At 46.5% G+C, this 27,795-nt stretch overlaps 1 protein-coding gene across 1 annotated transcript; it reads left to right on the forward strand.

Annotated features, from left to right (window-relative positions):
* The first annotated feature begins 1,243 nt into the window (after positions 1–1,243).
* On the forward strand, positions 1,244–27,697 carry LOC124858143 (cullin-1). Its single transcript, XM_047350014.1, has 22 exons — positions 1,244–1,400; positions 10,152–10,532; positions 11,935–12,109; positions 12,192–12,359; positions 12,664–12,714; positions 12,799–12,889; positions 14,455–14,618; positions 14,714–14,876; positions 14,984–15,114; positions 15,266–15,373; positions 16,221–16,327; positions 17,102–17,150; positions 17,231–17,362; positions 17,440–17,557; positions 18,156–18,232; positions 18,383–18,501; positions 19,032–19,137; positions 19,208–19,255; positions 19,442–19,524; positions 19,609–19,714; positions 19,899–20,012; positions 27,032–27,697. Exons 2-22 carry the CDS (start codon positions 10,393–10,395, stop codon positions 27,110–27,112), a joined length of 2,331 nt encoding a protein of 776 aa, XP_047205970.1. The 5' UTR covers positions 1,244–1,400; positions 10,152–10,392; the 3' UTR covers positions 27,113–27,697.
* The last annotated feature ends 98 nt before the right edge of the window (positions 27,698–27,795 follow it).

Below are 27,795 nucleotides of genomic sequence, written 5' to 3' on the forward strand. Positions count from 1 at the left end.
CATTCGGTTCCTTGTAGATAATCACCACAAGAACTTCCTCCACAATCCCAGCGCATTGGACTCTATATATTACAGCAACACATTCATGTCACCGTTAAATACAGAGAAGATTTAAGGAACGGAGGCAACATTTCTCTTCATATAGTTTCAGTTATTTGGCTTTTTTACATTTGAATTGTTTTCATCACACGGAAATAAACAAATTGAAAACAAACTGAGCTAAATGTCAGAGTCGTGCTTCTGCCTCCGGTATGCATAATTCACTTGTCACGTCAGAACACCGAAACTGCAAAGCTGCACATGCGCCAAATACATTAGGACGTCTGGACAGAAACAAACGTGCAGCCATGTTTGTAGTCTTTAGTGGGAAAGCCTTTCCGTGACGCGGATGATGCGTTCAGAGTATATTTGGAAGCTTCGACATTTCATTGATATGGCAGGTACAGAAGCACTGTTTCATGGTTTATTACGTCATTTTCTTTGAATACATACAAATATTTTTAACTGCTTTACTTAAAGGCATAAAATAATTCTTTGTCATAACTAATAACTCTGTCTGCTATAGTATAATTGAAATCATCCTTAACTGAGTGAAACCAGTAATGTTACCGAATTCAGTGGAGTTTTTATGTTGGGTAAAATGAGAAAATAATGTCTAGATCATTTTACTTATATTTATATATATTATTCCATAGTTTATAATTCATATGGTTTGATTGATTGTAATTACTTGAGAGGCTGTGATTGTATTAACTGCTTCTCAAATCACTGCAGTTGTTCAAGTTTTTTGTAACTAAAGCTTATTTTTTAAAGCAGCAATGAATAAAGATTATTTGTCAGCTTGACTACTGTCTCATAAAATCTGTATGATTTCTCTTCACATTGTATTTTATAAGATGTAATTAATTAGGAAAATTATTTGTATATTTTTGTGTTTTAGTTAAATTTGTTGACCGGTATGGGTTTGCTATTCTTTAATTTGTGATGTTTTTCTTTGATTAAAGAGAAATAGTTGAAGATTAAACTGTCCTCTGATCCTTTTAGCGTCTACACAGAAGAGACTTGAAAACTACAAGTTATGCTATGTTAAAACCTTTGAATCAAGCAGATAATTGCAGTTTTTTTCGGGGTTATCTGGGCCGTTTATTTGGTTCCTGTTCTTCTTAGATAACATTTGAGTGAAATTCTTGACTTCTTCAGTTGTTTTATGAGATGCTTTTTGGAGTAATTCCGACGGCCCCTGAAGGCACCGTGTTTCCTAGCTGATCTTTGTGCGGAGCGAAGCAGCCGCGGAGAACAGGCTCACTCCGAACCGAGGAACACAGAGGGGAACACCGACTCTGGAGGCCAGAAAACCACCCCTACAGCGATTACACCGCCACAGCGACGATCCTAACATGGTGAGAAGATGTTTTAAACATATGATGGGGATTTGGTGGCTCTGTTTTCGGACGGGTTCAGCTGGAGGCTAGCTGGCTAGTGCTAAACGGTTAGCGAACTGTTTTCCTGACTCATTATCGACGCTAAGGCTGCCATTTTACACCAGGTACTTGGTCTGGCCTCACTGCGGCTTCTACCTCGAGGGAGACGGTGTTTATCTCTAAATATATGGCAGGAAAACACATGTTTATCCGAGTGGGGAATATGTAGGAACCCGCGGTGTTCCGTGTCTAAAAGCTTGTCCACCCAGCGGCCAGGCTGCCGAGCTATCGGGCTAATGTGGAGAAGCTAATGAGTCTTAGCAGCAGTGTTGCGTAGCTGAGTCAAACTCCGACCAGAACCAACTGAAGCATAATCTCAACGGTTGTTTGGTTAAATAGAAAGTGTCTAGGCTCAGTGTTCGTTGGATTGGACCGAACTGTGTCAGGGTGGCTGACTTTCAAACAGCCAGACCCTGAAGGGAAGCCGTCGGCCCTCTGGCGCTCTTTCAAGATCCAGCAGAACCTGGAAAAGGTTGAAATTCTAAACCTAATGGAGAGAAGATGAGGCGAGATGTTCTCTGGCTTGATAAGGTCTGCAACCACCGACTGATCGCTGCTCATCTGCTTGGAAAAACAACGTGGACCCAAATTCTTCTGGAGGCCAGTTGGCACCAGAAATGCAGATGTGGAACCGGTTCGGTGTCGTTTCCTTATTTCCCGGGTCTTTAGAACTTCACCTAAAATCTCCAAACTGCTCTTGGACATTACCTGAGCTTCAGCTGTTTCTCTTCCTGCCTCCTTATTTACGTTCAGGTAAACGAAGTGAGGGAAAATCTAATGACTGGAGTCACTGAAAAGACGTTTTAAAAATAATTGTATCTAAAAAACAATTACATTTAAAAGAAGAATGGAGGAGCTTTCAAATGATGCTAAGATGATGTGTGTTGGTGAAACATGAAGACAGTTACAGCGTTTTATGAACAGAAACTCTGGGATTGTTTAACTCTATTAAATCACCATGAAAATGTTTTTACTGGTTAGAATAATGATCACTTCATTGTCTTCTAATAGTCTGTTTATTTAGCTTAAAGGTGACGTTTGTTACTGCAGAATTTATTTTCAGCAGAATATTCAGTTCTAAGGTATTACTGAATATTACCAGACAAGTTTGATTCTGAAACGTAGGAAAAACGTTTAAAATGTTTTAGCGAGGCAACAGATCCTCTCCAGGCTAATCAGACATGCGTTCACGCATCAGATCGGATGAGTTAACTGTGTCAGATGTAATAACCAGCCTGTAACGCGCCATCTTTTAACGGGACTCAGTAAAGCATCGAATATTTCAGGTCTGGAAACTTCTTCTCTCCGAAAAACATCAGAAATTGTTTGACTAATTTAGTCAAATTAAACCACCCGCTTCACAGCCATACTTAAACCATGGTGTGTTAGTTCATGAAGCCACGGTAGTTGGGTATTTCTGATGAATTATAAGCAGAAATGATTAAAAAAACGATCAAATCTCATAGTTTAACTTGTATGTTCTATTTATTCCTGCTTGGACCAGTTGATTCGTATAGAAATGACAGATTAAGTCCAGGAATCAAACCAAAATAACCGTGTGACCCGCGGCTGTCTGGTAACATTGATGGTTCTCATATAACCAACATTACATTTCAACAGACTATAAACACATTCATGGAAACATGAAGACAGTTACATGGAAAATGATTTTTAATGGTCTGTAAACAACAACAAACTTCTACTTCCAAATCAACGTTTGAAAACTGCAGAGAAACAAAATGGCGACATGACCAGAGCTCTGTGTAGCTGGTAAATATGACCTTCAGTCATTGGTTAGATATCAGAATACAACAAAACCAGCTAATTTTACATTTTAAAACTTTAAATACTTTGATTCTTTAATAATTCTTCGTTTGCTACCCTCTGTGAAAGGAAGTGCGGTCAAATAAAACCATTGAGTTTTTTTTATAATGAATCAGTTTGTGCTTATAATTATTTTTGCGTCCACATGCTTTTCTTTCACTCGGGTGTGCGTTTTTTTTTAACTAGGTCCAGAAATAAGTCGGGAAAAGAGACCGGATGCGCACCATTTATGACATCTTCTGTTGCTTGCAGAGTTGGACCCAGCTGGGACCCAGCAGCAATACCAGGTCCATTTTATAATGAATCTGTAGTTTCTGTTGAAAACAATCTGCAGAAGTTTTGAAGACTAAAATGGATTTGAACTTGGTAGAACGGATCGTTACTCTGCACGGTTTTCCAGGAATCCTCTCGGAATGATCTGGACTTTTGTTGTTCTGAAAAATGTCGTTGGTTTCTCAATCTCAGCGTTTTGTACGTTGCTATAAATCTTTGACAGTGTTGCGTCTTCTGGGCCCTTCGTGTTTAAGTTTTGATTGTTTGGGTCATTCTGGAAAAGCTCTTATTATTGAGTTTATAATTCCAGCTTTAACTGTTTGTTTAGAACACACCCTGAAGGACCTTAAAGCCACCGGGGCTGAAGCTGATTTTCTGCCATGCTGGAGGAGCTGATAAACTATCATGTTTCTGAGTGGCTGAGTTGGCTGAACTTTGCCTCACAGTGAGTAGGTGTGAGTTCCTCCTGTGGTCATTGGGATGTTCTGTCAAACGTGTAGACGTGCGTTATTGGATCAGCATCGATGGCTGATCTGTGCATGATTGTGACCCTGAGGTGGGAGAATGAAAGTACAGAAGGTTCTGCTTATATCCAGTAAAAACTGTTGTCAGATGCTGAAAAACGCCTCAGTTTGAAGAGAAGCTCGTAGCTCGGTTCATTTCTTCTCAGATGAACACAAGGTACAGTGTATTATTCCTGATGTCTTCATGTGTGCTACGTTTGAATCGTCTCTCTGTGTGCTGATTGGTGCACGTGTAAAAGTCACCTGGAGGTTTCATCAGACGCGTTTACTCAGCCTTCAGCGCGTGCTGGAAACAGCTCCCTCACACATGCTGAGCGAGCTCCGCACCACGCTGGTGGGTCTGTAAACAGGAACCGTTTCTGTTTGATTGGGTCGCAGAGCGCAGTTTTAATGTAGCTGGAGTGATCCAGCAGGTTGATCTGGTCAGCAGGTGAGTGTCACATGAAACACCTGGAGGCAGCAGGAGCCTCTCAGGATGAAGATGAAGGAGCGACATATTTTACGCTCTTCTCTGTTTGCTCATGCTGTCTGATATCGGGTCCTGGGGTCTTCCTGATGATGACGTAACATGCATGACCTCTAGAAGACCTCCTAGTTATCAGGTTCATAAGAGTGCGAACAGTTGAAGCAGGTTGAAGAGAACTTCCCATGTTTTACTGCAGCCTAGCTGCACTGCTGGGAATATACAGACAGATCATTGTCTCCTGAAAAACACCTTCGCTCAGATGTTCTCCTGCAAAATAAAACAAACTGGAATTTCTGTTAAGAGTCAAAACTCAGAATCATCCATGATGAGATAAACTGCAGTAAAGGACATTTCTGTTTGACCGCGGTGTCCAACTGCAGTTCTCAAGATCTACTGTCCTGCAACTTTTAGATGAATCCCTGAATCAAATGTGCTCTTCATGATGCCTTCAGGTTCTGCTCATTTGATTCAGGTGTGCTGGAGAAGGAAATCATCTAAAGGCTGCAGGATAGTTGCTCTGAACGGCTGGAGTTGGAGACCCCCGGTATATTTTTTTATTTGGCTGCGATGCATTCAGGGTCCTGGCAGAAGAAAGGTCGTCCTGGACCTTTTGTTGAGAATGTTTTAATCTCACAGAATTCAGATGGATAAAACTGCTGAGTCATGTTTTTCTGTGAGGTGTCTCAAAGTGACGGCGTGTCTGCAGAGCTGCAGAAATCAAAGCTGCTTACTGGTTGAATCTGGACCCAGCAGCATCGCACGCTGGACACGGTTTCTGGACACGGATGTTTCATGCAAACATGTTCTAAAAGCTGCTGGGATCCCCTCACTGATGCTTTTGAGTTTAACTTGGCAAGAACTCATGTTTTACGAAGGTCCATATGTGTAATTCATGTCAGCGAGGAGCTGCTGGGTTCTGGTTCTGCATTATCAACGGGCCCGTTCTGTTCACTTGGCTGCGGTTTGCATTGTGTATGTTTTGAAATGTAGGCTGTCAGGCTTGACTCCCAGTGACCCAGGTAATCAGATTTACTGGGCTGAGCTTTTCTTTTCTGCTCCCGGTGCCGCTCCTTCATCGGGGCAGCTCTCCAGTTCTGGGCTTGGGCCCACAGCCACCCCCTCACCTGTGGTCTAACAAATTATTCATGGCTGTTGAATGTAGACCAGCTTTATCTGTCAGACTCACTGGTAGAGAATCAGGGAGGGTTCTTCCTGCTCTGATGCCGGACATGATCAGAACTTTTTGTTCTTAGATGGGGTTTTCATGCTTCTGGAAGCTGGGCCTTAGTTTTTATTGTTGTTTTGAAGGCGGTGCTGAATCTTCTCACATTATAGTTTAAAAAGCCACCTTAAAACCTTTGAATATTTCCTTTTAAATGGGGCCAAAACTGGAGAATAAAGTACTGGTTTGTAGACATAATAACCTTTTTGCTGGCTTGTTTTGGTGCTGAAGATTGCTGTACTGGACCTCTGAACTCTGCTGCCTTCTGCTGTGTGCAGAGGAGAAATGGACCAACCAGGAGTGAGATTACCATTTCACAACAAGCTTCTTAGAAACTGCTGCCGCTCAGCAAGCCGTCCACATCCTGCTTCTCCGGACCACGTTAGCCGTGGAGCTGATTATAGGGCAGGGACCGGTACCTGATACCTCCTGGAGCGAGGCGCTGAAATCTGATCCCAGAGCTGCTGTGAAGGGAACCATTTCATTTATTTCTTCACTGGCACCGAGCGCCAGCTCACTGAACACTGGCCGTCTGAAGTCCACTGGTCACTTACAGGTATTGTCTGCCCCTGGTTGCCATGGCAACTGCTGAGCCCACCTTGCAGAGTTCAGCGAGGACCTGCTGGATGGGAGCGGAGCCTGAAGCAGGACCAGAGTCTGGGCTGAGCTGAATTCTGATGGGGTTCTGATGAGAACCTAGGACTCATAGAAATAACCAAAATGTTTGGTTCTGTCGACGTTTTCCTGAACTGAAAATGATTCGGCCAGTCGTCTCCAATGAACTGACATGTTGGAGACTGTTGGATAAAACATTAATAAACCCAGAACCTGCTGGGAGGGAGGTTCTGTTCAGGTCCATCTGCTGTGAAAACCTGAACATTTAATCTCCAAACCAAAGAAGTCAGGAATCAGGTGGACATTTAAACTAGAGCTGAACCAATCAGGTTTCTCCTGGCTGATGTGATCTGCTGGTTTCCTTCCAGGCCCGGCCCGTTGAAACACACGTGATGCAAATTTTAGCTAATTAATTTTATTCTAAGGACGTGAACTAAAATAAAATGGATGATGTTTGCAACCTTTTCAGTTAATGTCAGAGAACCTGCTGTTGATTAAGGCAACAGATTAAATCAAACAGCATCACAATAACAGCGTGCGCAATATTAATAAATAATAATAAATAAAATTATAGCTGCAAGCAGCCTTGAAGGCCCTCGCACCTCAGCGCAACTCGGCCTGTGCAACGACCGCAGGAGCCTGGCATTGCCTCCTACATGCCAACACGTGGCAGTAGGTGTCACTGTGAGCATCATTTCATATGTTCTTCGGTCATGCAGAGTTTTGGCCTGTTAATAAGCATTAAAAATTGGGAGTAAATTGGGCCTTCCAGAAGGACGTTGCACTCACTCGTTTGTTTGTGGGCGGGGCTAAAACAACATAATCAATTGACTGTGTCAACGTGTCCATCATTAACTCATGATCATGTATACTACATTTCAAGTGGATCCGAAGATATATGAGGGAAATATAGCCCTTGAAGTGTCCTAGGGGGCGCTATTTATCCAAATTTAAATGTAATCCAATAGAGCTGTTTGGGGGCTGACAAAGATCAACCATATTTATTTTGGACTGAATGGGACCATTCATGTGTAATTTACAGCCAAATGTATGGCCGTGGCGTGACATCAGAATTCGCCACGCCATCATAGCCACACCCTCCAGCTAAAGCAGTAAGTACTGGCGACTGTCTAAGACCATCATGTTATCTGTTACTTGGGACAGTTTCACATTGATTAGGTGAAGAACATCAAACATTGATTCTCTAAAGGAAAACGGGATACTTTCTGTTTTCAGGGGGCGGGGCTTCGATGATGTCAGCATCTGATCAGTGAATATTGTTGAGGCCTAGAAGCAGATCAATCCCAGAAGGTTTCATTTGTCTGTGACTTTCCTTGTAGGAGCTATATCAATGTAGTGTTTTAATGGCGAGAAGTCATATTTTGAGGCGTGGCCACGCCCACACGCTTTCATGTATCAAAAAGATTTTGATAGCTTTTGATCCCCGGTGCCTTAAGAGTAAACTGAGTGATTTTCAAGTCTCTAAGTCAAAATCTGTAGGAGGAGTTCGCTCAGATATGCGGGTTAGAAACGGGCAAAACTGGGTCAAAATGGCAACTTCAATCCAAGATGGCCGACTTCCTGTAGGGTTTGGACCAACGCTCCAATAAACTTTTATGTAGGTCCTGAGAAGATACATATGTGTACCGAATTTCAGATTCCTCTGTAAAAGCACGGCTTGGGGCTGATTTTTTAAAGATTTTCTAGGGGGCGCTGTGGACGAATTTGACCCCGCCCACCAAATATGTCATCAGATCTCTGTTGGGGACAAGGATCAATCACAGACACAGGCTGGGCGTAGCGCGGACTGCTTGTTGCTTTTCCTTCGTCTCAGTGGTTTTCTCAGGAGTGTTGCTTGGAAAAGTTGGATGTAAAAATACTCAGAGAAATCAGGCTTCATTCGAAGGGTTTAATGCAGACAGAAAGGTGGAACTTTTCCTCTCTTTTAATGAACAAAATATTTGCAGTACTGTGGAAGAGTCACTATAAAGTGATTCCTGACTGATAGTTTTTCAGGGTTTCTGTCAGTCACGTTTTCCTTGGATTTGGCTCCTTTTTCACTCATTTTGAGTCCAGTTCCAGACTATCTTCACAGGAATATTTATCAAGGAGGGATTCCATCAAGCCTCCCAGTGTTCCCATCTTACCATAAAAAGAAACTGCTTTCTGGATGAGACTCTAAGTATAGCTGCTGATTAGCTTCCTGTAAATGTCCTCCACAGCTTGCCGTAGAGACTGTCCTTGTACCCGGAAACATGAGTGTTTTTGTCTTGGCTGGAGCTTGAGTCACCACAGGATTGGTAGCTTCACACCACTGATGTTAGACGTTAGTGGGTCATTGGCAGGAGCTCCAACAGGAACTAAAACAGAACCGGTGCTTCAGCTTCCTGCCCACTCCCACTGATGGTTGGGAACGGCCAGAAACGGGCTAAATATAGCGGCGCTGCCTACATGTCCGCAGTAGTTCCTGCTCATCCAGCTGCCCGGTCCACCATCAAACCAACAGCTACGCTAATCTGGGTTAAAGATTATAATCATCACACTGTTGGAGCTCCATGTTTAAATCTGATTTCATTTTCTCCAGAGCGTCAAACAGCATCCAGTAAAAGACTAAATGTAAAGCATGTTTATTGATGACTAGTTGGTTTAACACGGACTTCTCAGTCTGGAAAAACACGCGGGATTTACACACTTCCTGTTCTGGAAAACTGAAACACTGAACATTTAAATTTAGTTTCATTCCCATGTCTAACTGTCCGTTCATCCAGCTGGACGGAGGGAAGGTCTGCCCCTTTCCTTCCTCCTCCACTCATGTTTGAATTGATGGGAAACGTCTGCTGACTAAAAGGACCTGAGAACAGCAACACTACTGATATTTTTAGAGGCTAAAATGAAAGCCGACTCTTTGAGATGAGAACAACATGTTTATTTTGGATGATTATTGACTTTCTGAGACAAACTCGCAGGAGTTTGATGCTCAGATCATATTCATGTCAGATTTTTATTCATTATTTTCACTTTTCTTTCCTGAATCAATGCAAACAGAGTCCACTACGTTCTAGTTAATAATCCAACATGAAGACTGCGAGGCTTTTGGACCTTATAGACAGTTTCTGCTCTGTTCACAGAAGGCTGCTTTCACAGATGTGGTTCCTGTTACTGCCGAGACGTGATGTAGCATAACCTTAGCTACATGTTAGCTTGTTGTTGCTGCAGCAGAGACAATAAGCGACACAGGTGGAGACGTTCATTAAAAACCAGCACATTGAGTTTTGTGTGTAGATGATCTCGTCTCTTTGGCTGGAAAGATGTTGATGCTGCAGAAGATGATGCTCATGTGACCCTCTCCTTGTTTCCTGTCAGCATGGATGAAATTCCAGCTTTCTGTGTCGGTTCCGGCCGTCTCTGAACCGCTGAGTCTGACAGGCGGGAGCTAATCTCATATAAACAACAAGCCTCGCCTGTTAGTTTAGGTTCTGTTCTGCAGCATAACCTCTTTCCCAAGGTGAGAAAGCAGTTTGTTGTCTAACCTGAGCTGGAAGGAAGTCGAGGAGATGTGGAAGGGGACTAATCCGTGGTTATCTGAGTGACGTCAGGCTCGGGTGGATCCATGTGGCGTACCCGGTTATTTAACCAACACGCCACCGACTTTCCTGACTGATCTCTGAGCTTCTGAGGAAGTTAAACTCAGCATCTACACCACCATGTTGTTACTGAACATGTTTTTCATCTCATTTCCCTCCCAGGTCATCGGGTGAAGAGTGTTCAGGCGGAGGAGTGGCAGACAGCGCCATCAGGCGTGCAGAGGGGGGACTGCATCCCGTCTCACAGCCGTTCACCTGCATCCCGAAGCTCTTCTGCAGCCGCCAGATGGACTGCAAGCTCTGAGAGCGCAGAGAGTCAGGACCCAAATCAGCTGAGGAGAGGAGCCAGGGAGGGGAGCAGGAAAGGGTTGGGAGAGGAGAGGAGAGGACGAGGGAACCTACCATGTCGTCAAACAGGACCCAGAACCCTCACGGACTGAAACAGATTGGCCTGGACCAGATATGGGACGACCTGCGGGCTGGCATCCAGCAGGTGTACACGCGGCAGAGCATGGCCAAGTCGCGCTACATGGAGCTCTACACGTATCCTGGAGATGTGGGAAAGTTCACGCTGCACAGCTGCAGCTTCTCTAAGGTTGAGGTCTACAGATGTGCAGATAATGATGGATCAGATCTGGGTTTAGGTACAAACATACAGACACAATAACACGATGCAAAATCTCTAAACGCAGACCAGAACTGTCGGGGGTTCTGTACTGACTGGGTTTAGAGCAAGCAGCAGGAAATAGGAGCTCATATTTTTCCAGAGTGAAACCACTGAAGCTTCGTGTTTTTATCTGTTTTCACTCACATGAGGCGTATTAAAGCAACTCCTGGTTTAAACGTGTCGCAACACTTTGATTGGACCCAAACCCGGGACAAAAAGAGTTCTTTCCCCTGGCCCAGCAAAGAGTGGGTGCTGAAATAGTGGACCGTTTTCATTTAATGAACAATTCGAACCCAAAGCGGGATAGGTTCTAACTGCACAGGTCTAATAGTGTTACCGTGGAAACCAAATAAAGTGTTTTAACCTAAACCTTCATGCAGTAACGCTGACCCGACTCCTTCACCTCAGGGTGTTTGTTTGAGGTTACTGAACATAATTTGCACTGATGTGTTACTTCCTTCCAGCTCAGGTTTTAACTATACAGCTGCTGCCTCTTAGGTAAAAACACCCAGAAAGACTGCAGACAACTGGCCTTAAAATGTAACGTATCACTTTAAGAAGCAAATAGACTGGTTTCTGCAGATTATAAAAAGTATTTAATCTCAATTTGAAGCATTAAGCCCTAGAAAATACATTTATTTCCAGACATTTAGCTTTAACCGTGGATTGTGTCCCTTTCAACCCAGTTACTGTCGCTTGATTAGAGAATAAAAATCAAAATGTTCAGTAACTCTACAGAAACCCAGCTTGGTGCAGCCTGTATGTTCCTGGATACATACGTGTTCATTTTCAGAACATCTCCGCACCTTACTGGTTGATTTCCCTGCAGAATGTACTGGTTTGGGGCAGCGCGCCCTGTCTGCATTAAAAACGCGTTCCTGTTACTATGAAGGAACTCACACGGGCGTCTGGCTGCCGATCCTTTTCGGACCCGTTCTGTTCAGGAGCGATGACACTTTTTTCTAATGTTGTTTGGAGGTGAAGAATCATCTGGAGATAAATGACCCAGATGTTAAACACAAGCTTTATTTAACTTTGATTAGTCTAGTAAGTTATTGAGTTAATTAATGTTGATCTTTGATCAAATCAAACTTGTCTTTAAAAGGTGTTGAGTTTACTTTAGTGAACGCTGCTTAGAGATCAACTAATAACTGATTGATAATTGATTTATTGGAATCATGGTTCTTAGACCGGCTGTGTAGGAATCCTGATCTCTTTCAGCTTTAATCCAGAACCGTTCCATGAAGCTCAGTTGAAGGTCCTTAACCCACCATTCAGACATGTATATAACTATTGTACCAGCGTCCACCAGTCCAGCCAGGGCAGGGGATCTGTACCTCCAGCCAAACCCTCCAAGAAGTCCACCACTCCAGGCGGGGCTCAGTTTGTTGGCCTGGAGCTCTACAAACGACTCAAGGAGTTCCTGAAGAACTATCTGACCAGCCTGCTCAAGGTCAGTATACATGACCCGGTTTGGACCTGAGCATTTCCATCCCCTGCAGCTTCGACACCCGACTCCCTGTTCCTGTTTGCAGGACGGCGAGGACCTGATGGACGAGTGCGTGCTGAAGTTTTACACCCAGCAGTGGGAGGACTACCGCTTCTCCAGTAAGGTCCTGAACGGGATCTGTGCCTACCTCAACCGCCACTGGGTCAGACGGGAGTGTGACGAGGGCCGGAAAGGGATCTACGAGATCTACTCTGTGAGTCTGAGGCGACGAGGAGCTTCCGCTTGGAGCCGATTGGATTCTTTGGGATGAATGTAGCTGGATGTACTGATTCTGAGTTTCTGTTGGCGAGCCGGTTCTCCCTGTTCGTGTTTCCTCTCTGTATGTGGAACTAGAAAGCAGAAATCAGCTCTGCTGTTGATTGATTTTTGTGTTGATGCGCTAATTTAAATGTTTCAACATTATTCAGAAGAAACGTGATAAAAATGAAAGATCTCATGTTGAAAATTTGAACCAACATCATTCCTTCTCTTCACGCTCCGTGGTTGTTTCCTTGCAGCTGGCGCTGGTGACCTGGAGGGAGTGTTTATTCCGACCTCTCAACAAACAGGTGTGTTTACTTTCCATTCCCAGCTGTGCAGCGTGGCGCTGAAGCACTGGGCCAGTATTTACCCCGCTGACTCTCATGTCTCAGGTTACAAACGCTGTTCTGAAGCTGATCGAGAGGGAGAGGAACGGCGAGACCATCAACACCAGACTGATCAGCGGCGTGGTCCAGTCCTACGGTATGTCCCTGAACGCAGCATGCAGACGTTTAGAGCCTTTGGGCCGGAGATCAGTAACACCTGATTAACGGGACGGTCCAGGAACGTTTTCAGGCTTCTGATGAGAATCAGATTATTCTATATAGAAAATTAAAAAAACGTTTTCAATATTTTTTGACCCAAACTTGATCTGCTGCACAGATGGCTGCCTTGCAGCAAGAAGGTTCTGGGTTTGAATCCCAGCCTGGGGTCTCTCTGCATGGAGCTGGCATGTTCTCCATGTGTATGTTCGGGTTCTCTCCGGGTACTCCAGCTCGACTGCTGCTCTCTAAATTAGGTGCATGGCTGTTTGTTCTGTATGTCTCTGTGTTGGACCGCTGACCTGTCCAGGGTGGAGCTCACCTCTCCCCTTTGACCCCTGGAGATGACACCAACCCCCCGCGTCCCTGGAAGGATAAGCGGGTCTAGAAAACGGACATATTGACCTGCACAGATTAGAAGAATCATGTGATCCTTCTGACTGCTGGGACCGTTAACTGATCCGGTTCATTCAGTCGTCTGCAGAGAAACACTTATTGATTCCTTCAGGATTCCAGCACCAACGTCCCTCCTGCAGTTGGTCCTTGGAGCACTTTTCTCTGCAGATGATTTTGGAGCTCCACAGAGAAACTTGCACACATCTCCATGTTGTTTTCTCCCCCAGTAAACCTTCAGCTCAGACTTTCTTCACTCAGACATTTTCTGACCTCAGCTTCTGACGTTTCCCTCATCTGCTCCTAAAATGATCCACCAATCAGGCTTTTACCCGTTTCTGACTTTGTTGTAATTCAAGAGTTAAAAACACCAGGAGGAAAAATGTGCAGCAGGTTGTTTGATAAAAGCTGGAGTTCAGAATCCAACAGGAGATAAAGAAACTACAAGATTATTTTTCCATTTCTGCATCCCAAAAAATCAGAGAATCTTCTGCATTTAATGGAGCATGAAAACCGATTTTTCAGTATTTTTGATGTGGGCAGAACCAGAATCAGAGCTGGTCCGCTGGTTGGTGCATTACTAATAATTACACTTCAGTTAATGCTGCATTTATTGATAAACAGGAAATGCTGCTTTTTTTATTCTCTGGGCGACAGGAAAAATAATAAACCCCTGGACAGAGTTCTGGTCGGGTTATTTACACATAATGGAGCAAAACTGGCGAAAGATACCGCGAGTTTGACCCACAGGAGAAGGTTTTTAAACGTTGTTGGGCGGAAACAGAAAGTTCTGGTTCTGTGAGGTCTTAATAATTTAAACCTGGGACGTCGAGCAGAGAAAGAAGTCTCGTTTTTCTGCCACGACCCACTGAAGGCTGTAAATATTAAAGACGAGAGATCTTCATCAACTTGTTTGTGTTTGGTGAACAGAACATCTGCCAGACGTTTGGCGCTGAAGGAAAACCTGCAGAAAACAGATTGAAAACTAGAAATGTGTAAAAAATGAAATGAGCAGCGAGTGTTGGTAAGAAATGAACATGATGGTTTAGTTTGCAACGTCCTCAGCTTCTTGTGCTAGCAGAAACATTTATTGTCTGTGGGGTTCTGTTCCAGTGGAACTGGGTCTGAACGAGGAGGACGCCTTCGCCAAAGGTCCTACGCTGTCCGTCTACAAAGAGTACTTTGAATGTCAGTTCCTCACTGACACGGAGCGGTTCTACACGCGGGAGAGCACCGAGTTCTTGCAGCAGAACCCCGTCACAGAGTACATGAAGAAGGTAGGAGTGGTTCTTCAGGGTCGTCCTGCTTTTCATTCTGGATCTCGGAGAGATCCATCAGAGCTTATTTGCAAATGTTCTGCATGTTTCCCCAGGCGGAGGCCCGCCTCCTGGAGGAGCAGCGCCGTGTGCAGGTTTACCTCCACGAGTCCACACAGGACGAGCTGGCCCGGAAGTGTGAGCAGGTCCTCATTGAGAAGCACTTGGAGATTTTCCACACAGAGTTCCAGAACCTGCTGGATGCAGACAAGAACGAAGGTAAACCGTCCTGCATGGTTCCGCTTCCTGTTGAGCTCTGAGCAGACAGAACATTTTGGGATCCAATGTGTGCTGGTTTTAAAAAGTTCTGCTGACTCTGTGTTCAGATCTGGGCCGCATGTACAACCTGGTGTCGCGGATCACAGACGGTCTGGGCGAGCTGAAGAAACTTCTGGAGACCCACATCCACAACCAGGGCCTGGCCGCCATCGAGAAGTGTGGAGAGGCCGCGCTCAACGTAAGGAAGCACTGAATGTGTTCTGGTTCTGGTTCCAGGCACAAACCTTTGGGCCTGTTTAGTCTGAAGCAGGTTGATGATCATCTGCTGAGCTTGGAGCAGCAGAACATCACCATCATCCTTCTCAGAGACGTTTGTTTTCTTCTTGCAGGACCCCAAAGTTTACGTCCAGACCACCCTGGACGTCCACAAGAAGTACAACGCTCTGGTGATGTCCGCCTTCAACAACGACGCCGGCTTCGTGGCGGCGCTCGATAAGGTCGGTGGTCATCAGATGGACCTCTGCTCTCTGCTGTGATTCAGAACCTGGTACCAGATTGGATTGTTCCTCGCAGAACAGAGGGAGGACTTTAGAGAGCACCACATTAACCAGGCTGCAAACCAGTAAACCCAGTTAATTCTTCCTACATACTTCCCGACTCCCCTGGTCAGAATGTGCAGAAGTTCTGAAGTAAATGAGTCTTTAATTGCAGCAGCTTCAGTAGATTGGGTTCAGCCCACAGGGTTGTGCTGGATTTGGTTCTGGGGGCTGAGACGGTTCTGGATCATTATGTCTGCTGAACTCTTTCTGTGTTGATTTCACCAGATGGAACATTAGAACGTTATTCTGGTGAAAGAGCCAATGCCGACCCGTTTTCCAGTTCTGTTTCAGAGGTCCCGGTCTTCTAAAGAGTTCCTGGTGCCATTAACTCTAACAAAGAACCAGGTCCACAGCACCACAGACCGGTTCTTTGTGGCCGACCCACCTGGAGTGTTTGTTGCTGAAAGCTCCAGTTAAAGTCCCAGTAGATCCACTTGTTTACTATGTGATGGTAGGACAACGGCGTGTACTGGTTGAGATGGTTTCAGTTAAACCGAGCCTCGTTGGGGAACCGATGGGTGCGACACCGACGGTTTGAGTAAAATGATTTTTCTCCCCACCGAATATTGAAGTAAATCTTTTCAGTGTGAGGCGATCCTGCTGCAATAAAAGATGAATGAATTCTAAAGCTTTTAACACGTCTACCAACCGGGTCTTTGATGGGTGGAACCGTTAGAGTTCACAGACAAAAGCTGGGGGGAACCTTTTGTCCAGAACACATCTGAGGATTCTCGTCTCTCTGCAGGCCTGCGGTCGGTTCATCAACAACAACGCCGTCACCAGGATGGCCCAGTCCTCCAGCAAGTCCCCCGAGCTGCTGGCCAGATACTGCGACTCCTTACTGAAGAAGAGGTGTGTGTGTGTGTGTGTGTGTGAGTGTGTGTGTGTGTGTGTGTGTGAGTGTGTGTGTGTGAGTGTGTGTGTGTGTGTGTGTGTGTGTGTTCCTGTCTTGGCATCACAGTGAAACCATTTTCCCGATTTCACCATCAAATTGAGGACCGTTTGTACCAAAGTGAGGACATTTTGCTGGTCCTCACGACCTATTTTGCTAACGGTTAGGTTTAGGACTAAGGTGTGAATTGAGTTTAGGTTAAGGTTAGGGTTAGGTAAGCACTGGTAATGGTTAGGTTTAGGGTTATTGTCAGGGTTAGGGCATAGAAAGGGTTGAAAATGACTGAAAATCAACGGGAGTCAATGGGAGTCAACAGATGGTCCTCACTACATATAGCAAAACAAGAGTGTGTGTGTGTGTGTGTGTGTGTGTGTGTGTGTGTGTGTGTGTGTGTGTGTGTGTGTGTGTGTGTGTGTGTGTGTGTGTGTGTGTGTGTGTGTGTGTGTGTGTGTGTGTGTGTGTGTGTGTGTGTGTGTGTGTGTGTGTGTGTGTGTGTGTGTGTGTGTGTTTTAACACCCGTGCAGAAACATGAGCATTGAAGTAAGTTCTCAGACAAACATGAAGGTGGAACCTGATCAGAGGCTGTTTGATCAGCTGAAGGATCAAAGATCAGAGAGGAGCTTTCACAGGAAGCTGCTGAGATGCTCACACTGCTGTTACTGACCTCTGATAACCTCCTGCTCTAATGATCTGAGATCTAAACAAGCTAAAACTACTTTGTCTTCTGTCTTCAGCTCCAAAAATCCAGAGGAGGCAGAGCTGGAGGACACCCTCAACCAAGTGGTGAGCTTCAAGCTCCTGGTGTTATTTCCCTCCTAGCAGCTGGAGCTTCTGTAACGTCTCCTGTGTCATCTCCTCCTCAGATGGTTGTGTTCAAGTACATCGAGGACAAAGATGTTTTCCAGAAGTTTTACGCCAAGATGCTGGCCAAACGCCTGGTCCACCAGAACAGCGCCAGCGACGACGCAGAGGCCAGCATGATCTCCAAACTGAAGGTTAGATCTGCTTCTGATGCACTCTGATCCACTGTCCAGCACCAGAACCTTCAGCTGATGTTTCTGTTGTCCTGCAGCAAGCGTGCGGCTTCGAGTACACGTCCAAGCTGCAGCGGATGTTCCAGGACATCGGCGTCAGCAAAGACCTGAACGAACAGTTCAAGAAACACCTCAGCAACTCAGAGCCTCTGGACTGTAAGTCGGCTGCTCCTCCAGAGGTCTGAGATGGAAGATCTGAGCATGAAGCTACGGCGCCGTTATCTCCTCACATTTCTCTCTTTACAACCTCAAACATGAAGAAGCACGTAACTGGAAATGTTTCTAGCCGCTTGGCACGCCTACAGACATCAGTTTTCAAGTCTTGCCACAGATTCTCTGCTGGATTTGTGTCTGGACTTTGACTAGGCCGTTCTAGGCTGTATGTTCAGGGTGGTTGTCCTGCTGGAAGGTAGACCTCCACCCCAGTCTCAGGTTTTCTTCCAGGATTGTCCTAGATTTAGCTCCGTCCATCTTCTCATCAACTCCCCCTGCTGAAGAAGGCATAATCCCACAGCATGACGCTGCCACTGCTGTGTTTCATGCACTACTTTATGTTGGTCTATCAGAAACATCTCATTAGAACTCAGAGCTTTGTGGTCTTAATGTGACCAAATGTAGCCGTCAGGTTTCTAGAATCAGTCGAGTTACGACGTGCATCTTGTTGTTTCTGTCTTAACATTTTTCTCTGTAGTTTCAGCAGTTTGAATTGAAGCTCCTCAGCTGAACCAGACTGTTCTGTTTTGCTTGGTTTCAGTGGACTTCAGTATCCAGGTTCTGAGCTCTGGCTCCTGGCCTTTCCAGCAGTCGTGCACCTTCGCTCTGCCCTCAGAGGTAAACGGCAACACAAGCCTCACGGTTCTCTTTCTACAACCTGCAGAGAAATCAGTTTGAGATCTGACTGGAAAGTTTCCAGTGTGGTTATTGGGTCAGGATTCTGCAGCTGTTCAAGTCCAGTTTGATGGTCTGTGTCTCTGTGTGCAGCTGGAGCGAAGCTACCAGCGCTTCACAGCGTTCTACGCCAGCAGACACAGCGGCAGGAAGCTCACCTGGCTGTATCACCTGTCCAAAGGAGAGCTGGTCACCAACTGCTTCAAGAACAGGTACTCTGAAAAGTTCTGGTCATCGGTCACTTCAACTTCTTCTCGGGTCGTTTACATGCAGCTCTGACATCGTCTAGAAATGTGAGGTCAAAAATTGGCCATGAAATTCTTAGATCGTGTATAAATTCATGTTTTCCTCCCCATAGATAAACACTTTCATTGGTTTTGTGACATTTGACCCCTTCAGCGTCCTTCTCTCTGCCCCATACTCACCAGGCGGGTAGTTATTACCTCAGCCTGGGAGTCGAGAATCTGCTGCGCTGGTTCCGATCACGTTATAAAGTTATATTGTCAGGTTTAAAATGCATGAGAAAATATTTCCACCTAACCTTAAATCTTAAAGGGATTTCAACAACAAAATAAAAACATAAAAAGGAAAGAAAACTCTTAAAAAATGCAACAGGTTGTAGCGATGATTCAGCAGCCGCAGCTCCTCTGTTTAAATCATATCTGCGTCGTCAACCTATAGAAGAACCCAGTAAAGCTGCCTTACTGGGTTGGATCCCGACTGATCCTGGTGATGTTTGCAGGTACACTCTGCAGGCCTCCACCTTCCAGATGGCCATCCTGCTGCAGTACAACACGGAGGACAGTTACACGGTGCAGCAGCTCACCGACAGCACACAGATCAAAACTGTAAGCAGTCCACCTTCAGCGTCTTCACTCAGGTTCTGCTTCTGTTCCTGACCGGCTTCTTTGTTTTCAGGACATCCTGGTTCAGGTTCTGCAGATCTTGTTAAAGTCCAAGCTGCTGGTAAGTCGAACTGTCTCCATCAGTGAAGATGATGAAGCCTTTCTAACGCTGCAGGGTAGAATCTGTCCACACGAGGGCGCCAAAATACCACATGGGACTTTTTCTGCCAGTGACGTCCTAAAAACTGTAAATAAAACGAAGTCAGCTCTTAGTTCTGATCCTAGGTCCACACTTTGTGCTCACCAGGTTTTGGAGGACGAGAACGCCAACGTGGATGAGGTGGAGTTCAAACCGGACACCGTCATCAAACTTTTCCTCGGATACAAGAAGTCAGACGTTTTTCCTGCAGTCTGAACGTTTTCTGGTTCATCTGTGCAGTTTTAAATGTTTCTGTGTGTCTACATCTCCTGCAGCAAGAAGCTGAGGGTGAACATCAACGTCCCCATGAAGACTGAGCAGAAACAGGAGCAGGAGACGACCCATAAGAACATCGAGGAGGACAGGAAGCTCCTGATTCAGGTCAGCGTCCCAGACTCAACAGATCCCCACTAAAACATTTCCCAGATTTAATTCCTCCATAAATAAATCAAACTTTTTAACAGAAGATGGAGAGTAAAAATGTGACCAACAGGATGAAGATCTGATGTTCTTCACGCTGCAGGTTCCTCCTACATTCAGAATAAAACCTTTTCTCTGATTTCAGGCGGCCATAGTGAGGATCATGAAGATGAGGAAGGTCCTGAAGCACCAGCAGCTCCTGGCTGAAGTCCTGAACCAGCTGTCGTCCCGATTCAAACCCAGAGTTCCCGTCATCAAGGTAGCACAGGGACAGATGTTCTTCTTCTCCCGTTTCTTAAATACAAGCACAGAAAAGGTTCAAGATTTGGTCCCTCGTGTCAGAAAGAGAAACGTCTGTAGTTTCATCACACAGACTGAAATATTTAAAGCCTTTATTTCTTGTAATGTTGATGTTTGTGGTTTACAGAGAAAGAACCCAGAATCCAGGTCCAGAACATCAGAATATTACAGTAGATAAATAAAAAGGTATATTAAAGAGAAAAGTCAGGATTCTGAAAAGTATTTTCATTTCTATGCTCTCAGTACGGGTCTGGGCTCCTTTTGCATTAATTACTGCATCGATGTGGTGTAGGATAGAGATCAACCGGTGGTTCTGCTGAGGGGTTCAGGAAGCCCAGGTTGTTTGATTCTCTATGAGGTTCTGGTTAGCCCAGGTTGCTGGCCTGTCAAGCTCGGGAACACAATGGTGATTGGACCAGCTTTTGGTACCTTTGACAGTGTGGGCCGGTACCAAGTTCTGCTGAGAAATTAAATCAGTATCTCCATAAAGGTTGTCGGCAGAAGGAAACATGAACTGATCTAAACGTTCCTGGTAGATTCTGCATGACTGTGGACAGAGTGGACCAGAACCACCAGATGATATGGATCCTGTTCCTCTCCACTCTTCCTCCAGACTCTGGGACCTTAATTTCTAAATGAAATACAAACTTTAATGTGTAGCAGCTCTGGAAGCGCCGACTCCAGCCTCAGTCCACTCCTTGTGAAGCTCTCCCAGATTCCTGAATGTTTTCTGCTTGACAATCTTCTCAAGGTTGCAGTTATCTCTGGTATTGGTGCACATTTTCCTTCCACTCAACTTTCTATGAAAATGCTTGGACACAGAATTCTGAGCAATGTCCTGTTGTAGCTTCCTCTCCTTGTGGCGAGTGTCAGTGATGGTCTTCTGAACATCTGTCCAGTCAGCAGTCTTCTCCATGATTGTGTCTCTTCTGGCCCAACGGTTTGGACTTCATTAGCTGATTAGGGTGCTGACACCACGACTTTCCAATATTTTACTTTTGCACAATGTTCAAATTTTCTGAGACAGAATTTTGGGTTTTTATTCTCTGTAAGAAGTAAAGTATTTCCCCCTGAAATGAGTGACTTGTTGAATATTGAACTTGTTCAAGATATTGTCATTTTTTTAGCTGCACCTGTATAACTGTACTGTGAGGTTCTGATCCAGCACTCGGTTCTTTCTATTCTCCTTCAGAACAGCCTGACTCAGTTTCCTCTGTGACCAACAGTTCTCCAGGGTTCCCTGAAGCTCTTCAGCTGCTTCCTCCTCAGTCTCTGTTCAATAGAGCAGCTTTTCTACTTGGAACCACCTGATGGATCATTCAGCCGTTCTTTCCTAAACTCAAAGGATGAACCGTTGTTGTCGACCCGGAAAGGATGAACCGTTGTTGTCGACCCGGAAAGGATGAACCGTTGTTGTCGACCCGGAAAGGATGAACCGTTGTTGTCGACCCGGAAAGGATGAACCGTTGTTGTCGACCCAGAAAGGATGAACCGTTGTTGTCGACCCGGAAAGGATGAACCGTTGTTGTCGACCCTGAAAGGATGAACCGTTGTTGTCGACCCGGAAAGGATGAACCGTTGTTGTCGACCCGGAAAGGATGAACCGTTGTTGTCGACCCGGAAAGGATGAACCGTTGTTGTCGACCCGGAAAGGATGAACCGTTGTTGTCGACCCTGAAAGGATGAACCGTTGTTGTCGACCCGGAAAGGATGAACCGTTGTTGTCGACCCGGAAAGGATGAACCGTTGTTGTCGACCCGGAAAGGATGAACCGTTGTTGTCGACCCGGAAAGGATGAACCGTTGTTGTCGACCCGGAAAGGATGAACCGTTGTTGTCGACCCTGAAAGGATGAACCGTTGTTGTCGACCCGGAAAGGATGAACCGTTGTTGTCGACCCGGAAAGGATGAACCGTTGTTGTCGACCCTGAAAGGATGAACCGTTGTTGTCGACCCGGAAAGGATGAACCGTTGTTGTCGACCCGGAAAGGATGAACCGTTGTTGTCGACCCGGAAAGGATGAACCGTTGTTGTCGACCCGGAAAGGATGAACCGTTGTTGTCGACCCGGAAAGGATGAACCGTTGTTGTCGACCCGGAAAGGATGAACCGTTGTTGTCGACCCGGAAAGGATGAACCGTTGTTGTCGACCCTGAAAGGATGAACCGTTGTTGTCGACCCGGAAAGGATGAACCGTTGTTGTCGACCCGGAAAGGATGAACCGTTGTTGTCGACCCGGAAAGGATGAACCGTTGTTGTCGACCCGGAAAGGATGAACCGTTGTTGTCGACCCGGAAAGGATGAACCGTTGTTGTCGACCCTGAAAGGATGAACCGTTGTTGTCGACCCAGAAAGGATGAACCGTTGTTGTCGACCCGGAAAGGATGAACCGTTGTTGTCGACCCTGAAAGGATGAACCGTTGTTGTCGACCCGGAAAGGATGAACCGTTGTTGTCGACCCGGAAAGGATGAACCGTTGTTGTCGACCCGGAAAGGATGAACCGTTGTTGTCGACCCGGAAAGGATGAACCGTTGTTGTCGACCCGGAAAGGATGAACCGTTGTTGTCGACCCGGAAAGGATGAACCGTTGTTGTCGACCCTGAAAGGATGAACCGTTGTTGTCGACCCGGAAAGGATGAACCGTTGTTGTCGACCCGGAAAGGATGAACCGTTGTTGTCGACCCTGAAAGGATGAACCGTTGTTGTCGACCCGGAAAGGATGAACCGTTGTTGTCGACCCGGAAAGGATGAACCGTTGTTGTCGACCCTGAAAGGATGAACCGTTGTTGTCGACCCAGAAAGGATGAACCGTTGTTGTCGACCCAGAAAGGATGAACCGTTGTTGTCGACCCAGAAAGGATGAACCGTTGTTGTCGACCCTGAAAGGATGAACCGTTGTTGTCGACCCAGAAAGGATGAACCGTTGTTGTCGACCCAGAAAGGATGAACCGTTGTTGTCGACCCAGAAAGGATGAACCGTTGTTGTCGACCCAGAAAGGATGAACCGTTGTTGTCGACCCTGAAAGGATGAACCGTTGTTGTCGACCCGGAAAGGATGAACCGTTGTTGTCGACCCGGAAAGGATGAACCGTTGTTGTCGACCCGGAAAGGATGAACCGTTGTTGTCGACCCGGAAAGGATGAACCGTTGTTGTCGACCCGGAAAGGATGAACCGTTGTTGTCGACCCGGAAAGGATGAACCGTTGTTGTCGACCCGGAAAGGATGAACCGTTGTTGTCGACCCGGAAAGGATGAACCGTTGTTGTCGACCCGGAAAGGATGAACCGTTGTTGTCGACCCGGAAAGGATGAACCGTTGTTGTCGACCCGGAAAGGATGAACCGTTGTTGTCGACCCGGAAAGGATGAACCGTTGTTGTCGACCCGGAAAGGATGAACCGTTGTTGTCGACCCGGAAAGGATGAACCGTTGTTGTCGACCCAGAAAGGATGAACCGTTGTTGTCGACCCTGAAAGGATGAACCGTTGTTGTCGACCCAGAAAGGATGAACCGTTGTTGTCGACCCTGAAAGGATGAACCGTTGTTGTCGACCCGGAAAGGATGAACCGTTGTTGTCGACCCGGAAAGGATGAACCGTTGTTGTCGACCCGGAAAGGATGAACCGTTGTTGTCGACCCGGAAAGGATGAACCGTTGTTGTCGACCCAGAAAGGATGAACCGTTGTTGTCGACCCGGAAAGGATGAACCGTTGTTGTCGACCCTGAAAGGATGAACCGTTGTTGTCGACCCGGAAAGGATGAACCGTTGTTGTCGACCCGGAAAGGATGAACCGTTGTTGTCGACCCGGAAAGGATGAACCGTTGTTGTCGACCCGGAAAGGATGAACCGTTGTTGTCGACCCGGAAAGGATGAACCGTTGTTGTCGACCCTGAAAGGATGAACCGTTGTTGTCGACCCGGAAAGGATGAACCGTTGTTGTCGACCCGGAAAGGATGAACCGTTGTTGTCGACCCGGAAAGGATGAACCGTTGTTGTCGACCCGGAAAGGATGAACCGTTGTTGTCGACCCTGAAAGGATGAACCGTTGTTGTCGACCCTGAAAGGATGAACCGTTGTTGTCGACCCTGAAAGGATGAACCGTTGTTGTCGACCCGGAAAGGATGAACCGTTGTTGTCGACCCTGAAAGGATGAACCGTTGTTGTCGACCCTGAAAGGATGAACCGTTGTTGTCGACCCTGAAAGGATGAACCGTTGTTGTCGACCCGGAAAGGATGAACCGTTGTTGTCGACCCTGAAAGGATGAACCGTTGTTGTCGACCCGGAAAGGATGAACCGTTGTTGTCGACCCTGAAAGGATGAACCGTTGTTGTCGACCCTGAAAGGATGAACCGTTGTTGTCGACCCTGAAAGGATGAACCGTTGTTGTCGACCCTGAAAGGATGAACCGTTGTTGTCGACCCTGAAAGGATGAACCGTTGTTGTCGACCCGGAAAGGATGAACCGTTGTTGTCGACCCGGAAAGGATGAACCGTTGTTGTCGACCCGAAAGGATGAACCGTTGTTGTCGACCCTGAAAGGATGAACCGTTGTTGTCGACCCTGAAAGGATGAACCGTTGTTGTCGACCCTGAAAGGATGAACCGTTGTTGTCGACCCTGAAAGGATGAACCGTTGTTGTCGACCCTGAAAGGATGAACCGTTGTTGTCGACCCGGAAAGGATGAACCGTTGTTGTCGACCCGGAAAGGATGAACCGTTGTTGTCGACCCGGAAAGGATGAACCGTTGTTGTCGACCCGGAAAGGATGAACCGTTGTTGTCGACCCGGAAAGGATGAACCGTTGTTGTCGACCCGAAAGGATGAACCGTTGTTGTCGACCCGAAAGGATGAACCGTTGTTGTCGACCCTGAAAGGATGAACCGTTGTTGTCGACCCGGAAAGGATGAACCGTTGTTGTCGACCCGGAAAGGATGAACCGTTGTTGTCGACCCGGAAAGGATGAACCGTTGTTGTCGACCCGGAAAGGATGAACCGTTGTTGTCGACCCGGAAAGGATGAACCGTTGTTGTCGACCCGGAAAGGATGAACCGTTGTTGTCGACCCGGAAAGGATGAACCGTTGTTGTCGACCCGGAAAGGATGAACCGTTGTTGTCGACCCGGAAAGGATGAACCGTTGTTGTCGACCCGGAAAGGATGAACCGTTGTTGTCGACCCGGAAAGGATGAACCGTTGTTGTCGACCCGGAAAGGATGAACCGTTGTTGTCGACCCGGAAAGGATGAACCGTTGTTGTCGACCCTGAAAGGATGAACCGTTGTTGTCGACCCGGAAAGGATGAACCGTTGTTGTCGACCCTGAAAGGATGAACCGTTGTTGTCGACCCTGAAAGGATGAACCGTTGTTGTCGACCCTGAAAGGATGAACCGTTGTTGTCGAACCTGAAAGGATGAACCGTTGTTGTCGACCCGGAAAGGATGAACCGTTGTTGTCGACCCGGAAAGGATGAACCGTTGTTGTCGACCCGGAAAGGATGAACCGTTGTTGTCGACCCTGAAAGGATGAACCGTTGTTGTCGACCCTGAAAGGATGAACCGTTGTTGTCGACCCTGAAAGGATGAACCGTTGTTGTCGACCCGGAAAGGATGAACCGTTGTTGTCGACCCGGAAAGGATGAACCGTTGTTGTCGACCCGGAAAGGATGAACCGTTGTTGTCGACCCTGAAAGGATGAACCGTTGTTGTCGACCCTGAAAGGATGAACCGTTGTTGTCGACCCGGAAAGGATGAACCGTTGTTGTCGACCCGGAAAGGATGAACCGTTGTTGTCGACCCGGAAAGGATGAACCGTTGTTGTCGACCCTGAAAGGATGAACCGTTGTTGTCGACCCTGAAAGGATGAACCGTTGTTGTCGACCCGGAAAGGATGAACCGTTGTTGTCGACCCGGAAAGGATGAACCGTTGTTGTCGACCCGGAAAGGATGAACCGTTGTTGTCGACCCGGAAAGGATGAACCGTTGTTGTCGACCCGGAAAGGATGAACCGTTGTTGTCGACCCGGAAAGGATGAACCGTTGTTGTCGACCCTGAAAGGATGAACCGTTGTTGTCGACCCTGAAAGGATGAACCGTTGTTGTCGACCCTGAAAGGATGAACCGTTGTTGTCGACCCGGAAAGGATGAACCGTTGTTGTCGACCCGGAAAGGATGAACCGTTGTTGTCGACCCGGAAAGGATGAACCGTTGTTGTCGACCCTGAAAGGATGAACCGTTGTTGTCGACCCTGAAAGGATGAACCGTTGTTGTCGACCCGGAAAGGATGAACCGTTGTTGTCGACCCGGAAAGGATGAACCGTTGTTGTCGACCCGGAAAGGATGAACCGTTGTTGTCGACCCGGAAAGGATGAACCGTTGTTGTCGACCCGGAAAGGATGAACCGTTGTTGTCGACCCGGAAAGGATGAACCGTTGTTGTCGACCCGGAAAGGATGAACCGTTGTTGTCGACCCGGAACACACTAATCAGACCCCTGAAATGTAATTTAAGATCCATTCTGACACGTGACCCAGAACTTTGAGGTCTTGGTTATCAGTCGTTTCCACTGTTAGGTGCTTGTTTCTGTTGATTGCTGTCAGTGTAGCAACAGAACAAATTAAGTCCAAGAGCGTGGAGCAGATCCATAAATGTTACCCGTCTGGAGCACTTTGGATTAGATTAGAACCTGGATTTTGCAGATTATTTCACAGCAGAGTTCAAATCTCTTCAGTGTCAGCAGATCTTTTCGATCTGTGGGAAGTTCTGGGCTGTTTTCTGGGTTTGATGTGTTGAGTCCAGTTTCTGCAGCAGAAAGAGTGAAAACAACGGCTCCAGAAAACTGTTACAGTTCCTGGAAAAGTTTCCTGCTTTTCCAGGTTCTGTAGAACAGTGAGAGCTGGACCAGGACTTTACCGTAACCCTGTAAACATGCTTAGGATGGTTTTAACAACCTGTTCTGCTCACTGATTTTTTGTCTCCCTCTGGTGGACAGAAATGCATCGACATCCTGATAGAGAAGGAGTACCTGGAGCGAGTGGACGGAGAGAAGGACACCTACAGCTACCTGGCCTGACCTCCATCGCCCGCCGGCCGACTCCCCTCACTTTGATTTTTATTTGTAACGTTTTTTTTATTTGATGTCTGACTAAATAAAGTGTGGATCCCTCTGAGGGGCGGAGTCGTCCAACCATGTGACAGCAAACCACCGAGCGGAGGAGGAGGGTTTTCTGCTCGCTCTGTAGTGATGAAGGAAGAAACGCCCCTCCTGTTGAGGCTGGGAAACCCCGTGTACACGCTCGCCCGTCCCATCGACTCCAACTCGCCTTCGTCATGTTGTAAATAACAGCCAGACTGTAAGAGGAACACAACCCTCCTCTGCATAGTGCAAACGTTAATGAATTAGTCTATCAGAGGAGAGCCGCATTCAAAGGTTTCTGCATGCTACTGCCTACCTGCACCACGATTAGAGACAGCTGGGTCGCTGAGCGGACGAACGAGGATCAAACCAACGCAGGAGGCCTCGATGCCCGCTGGGGCGCTCCGGTCCGAGGTCGGGTTCATGCAGGAGGCCTGATTCATTACTGACCGGTGGACATTTGTATAGTGTGGTTCATTTTCTAAATGTGTGATAAATAAAAACAAGGAAAGATTTCTCTAACACTCGCCTCCCAGAGAGTCTGTGCACAGCTGGCAGAAAGCTGGTGGGTAAACTGGCTGAACTGGTTCACATACAGGCCGCTAAAACGACCCGTTCCA

This window comes from Girardinichthys multiradiatus, chromosome 21 (assembly GCF_021462225.1).
Source record: "Girardinichthys multiradiatus isolate DD_20200921_A chromosome 21, DD_fGirMul_XY1, whole genome shotgun sequence".
Taxonomy (NCBI): Eukaryota; Metazoa; Chordata; class Actinopteri; order Cyprinodontiformes; family Goodeidae; genus Girardinichthys; species Girardinichthys multiradiatus.

Coding starts and splice junctions, on each gene's coding strand:
- LOC124858143 (XM_047350014.1), top strand. CDS start 10,393: ATGTCGTCAAACAGGACCCAGAACCCTCACGGACTGAAACAGATTGGC. Junction 15,374..16,220: donor TCGTGGCGGCGCTCGATAAG/GTCGGTGGTCAT, acceptor GTCTCTCTGCAG/GCCTGCGGTCGGTTCATCAA. Junction 17,151..17,230: donor AGGACACCCTCAACCAAGTG/GTGAGCTTCAAG, acceptor TCTCCTCCTCAG/ATGGTTGTGTTCAAGTACAT.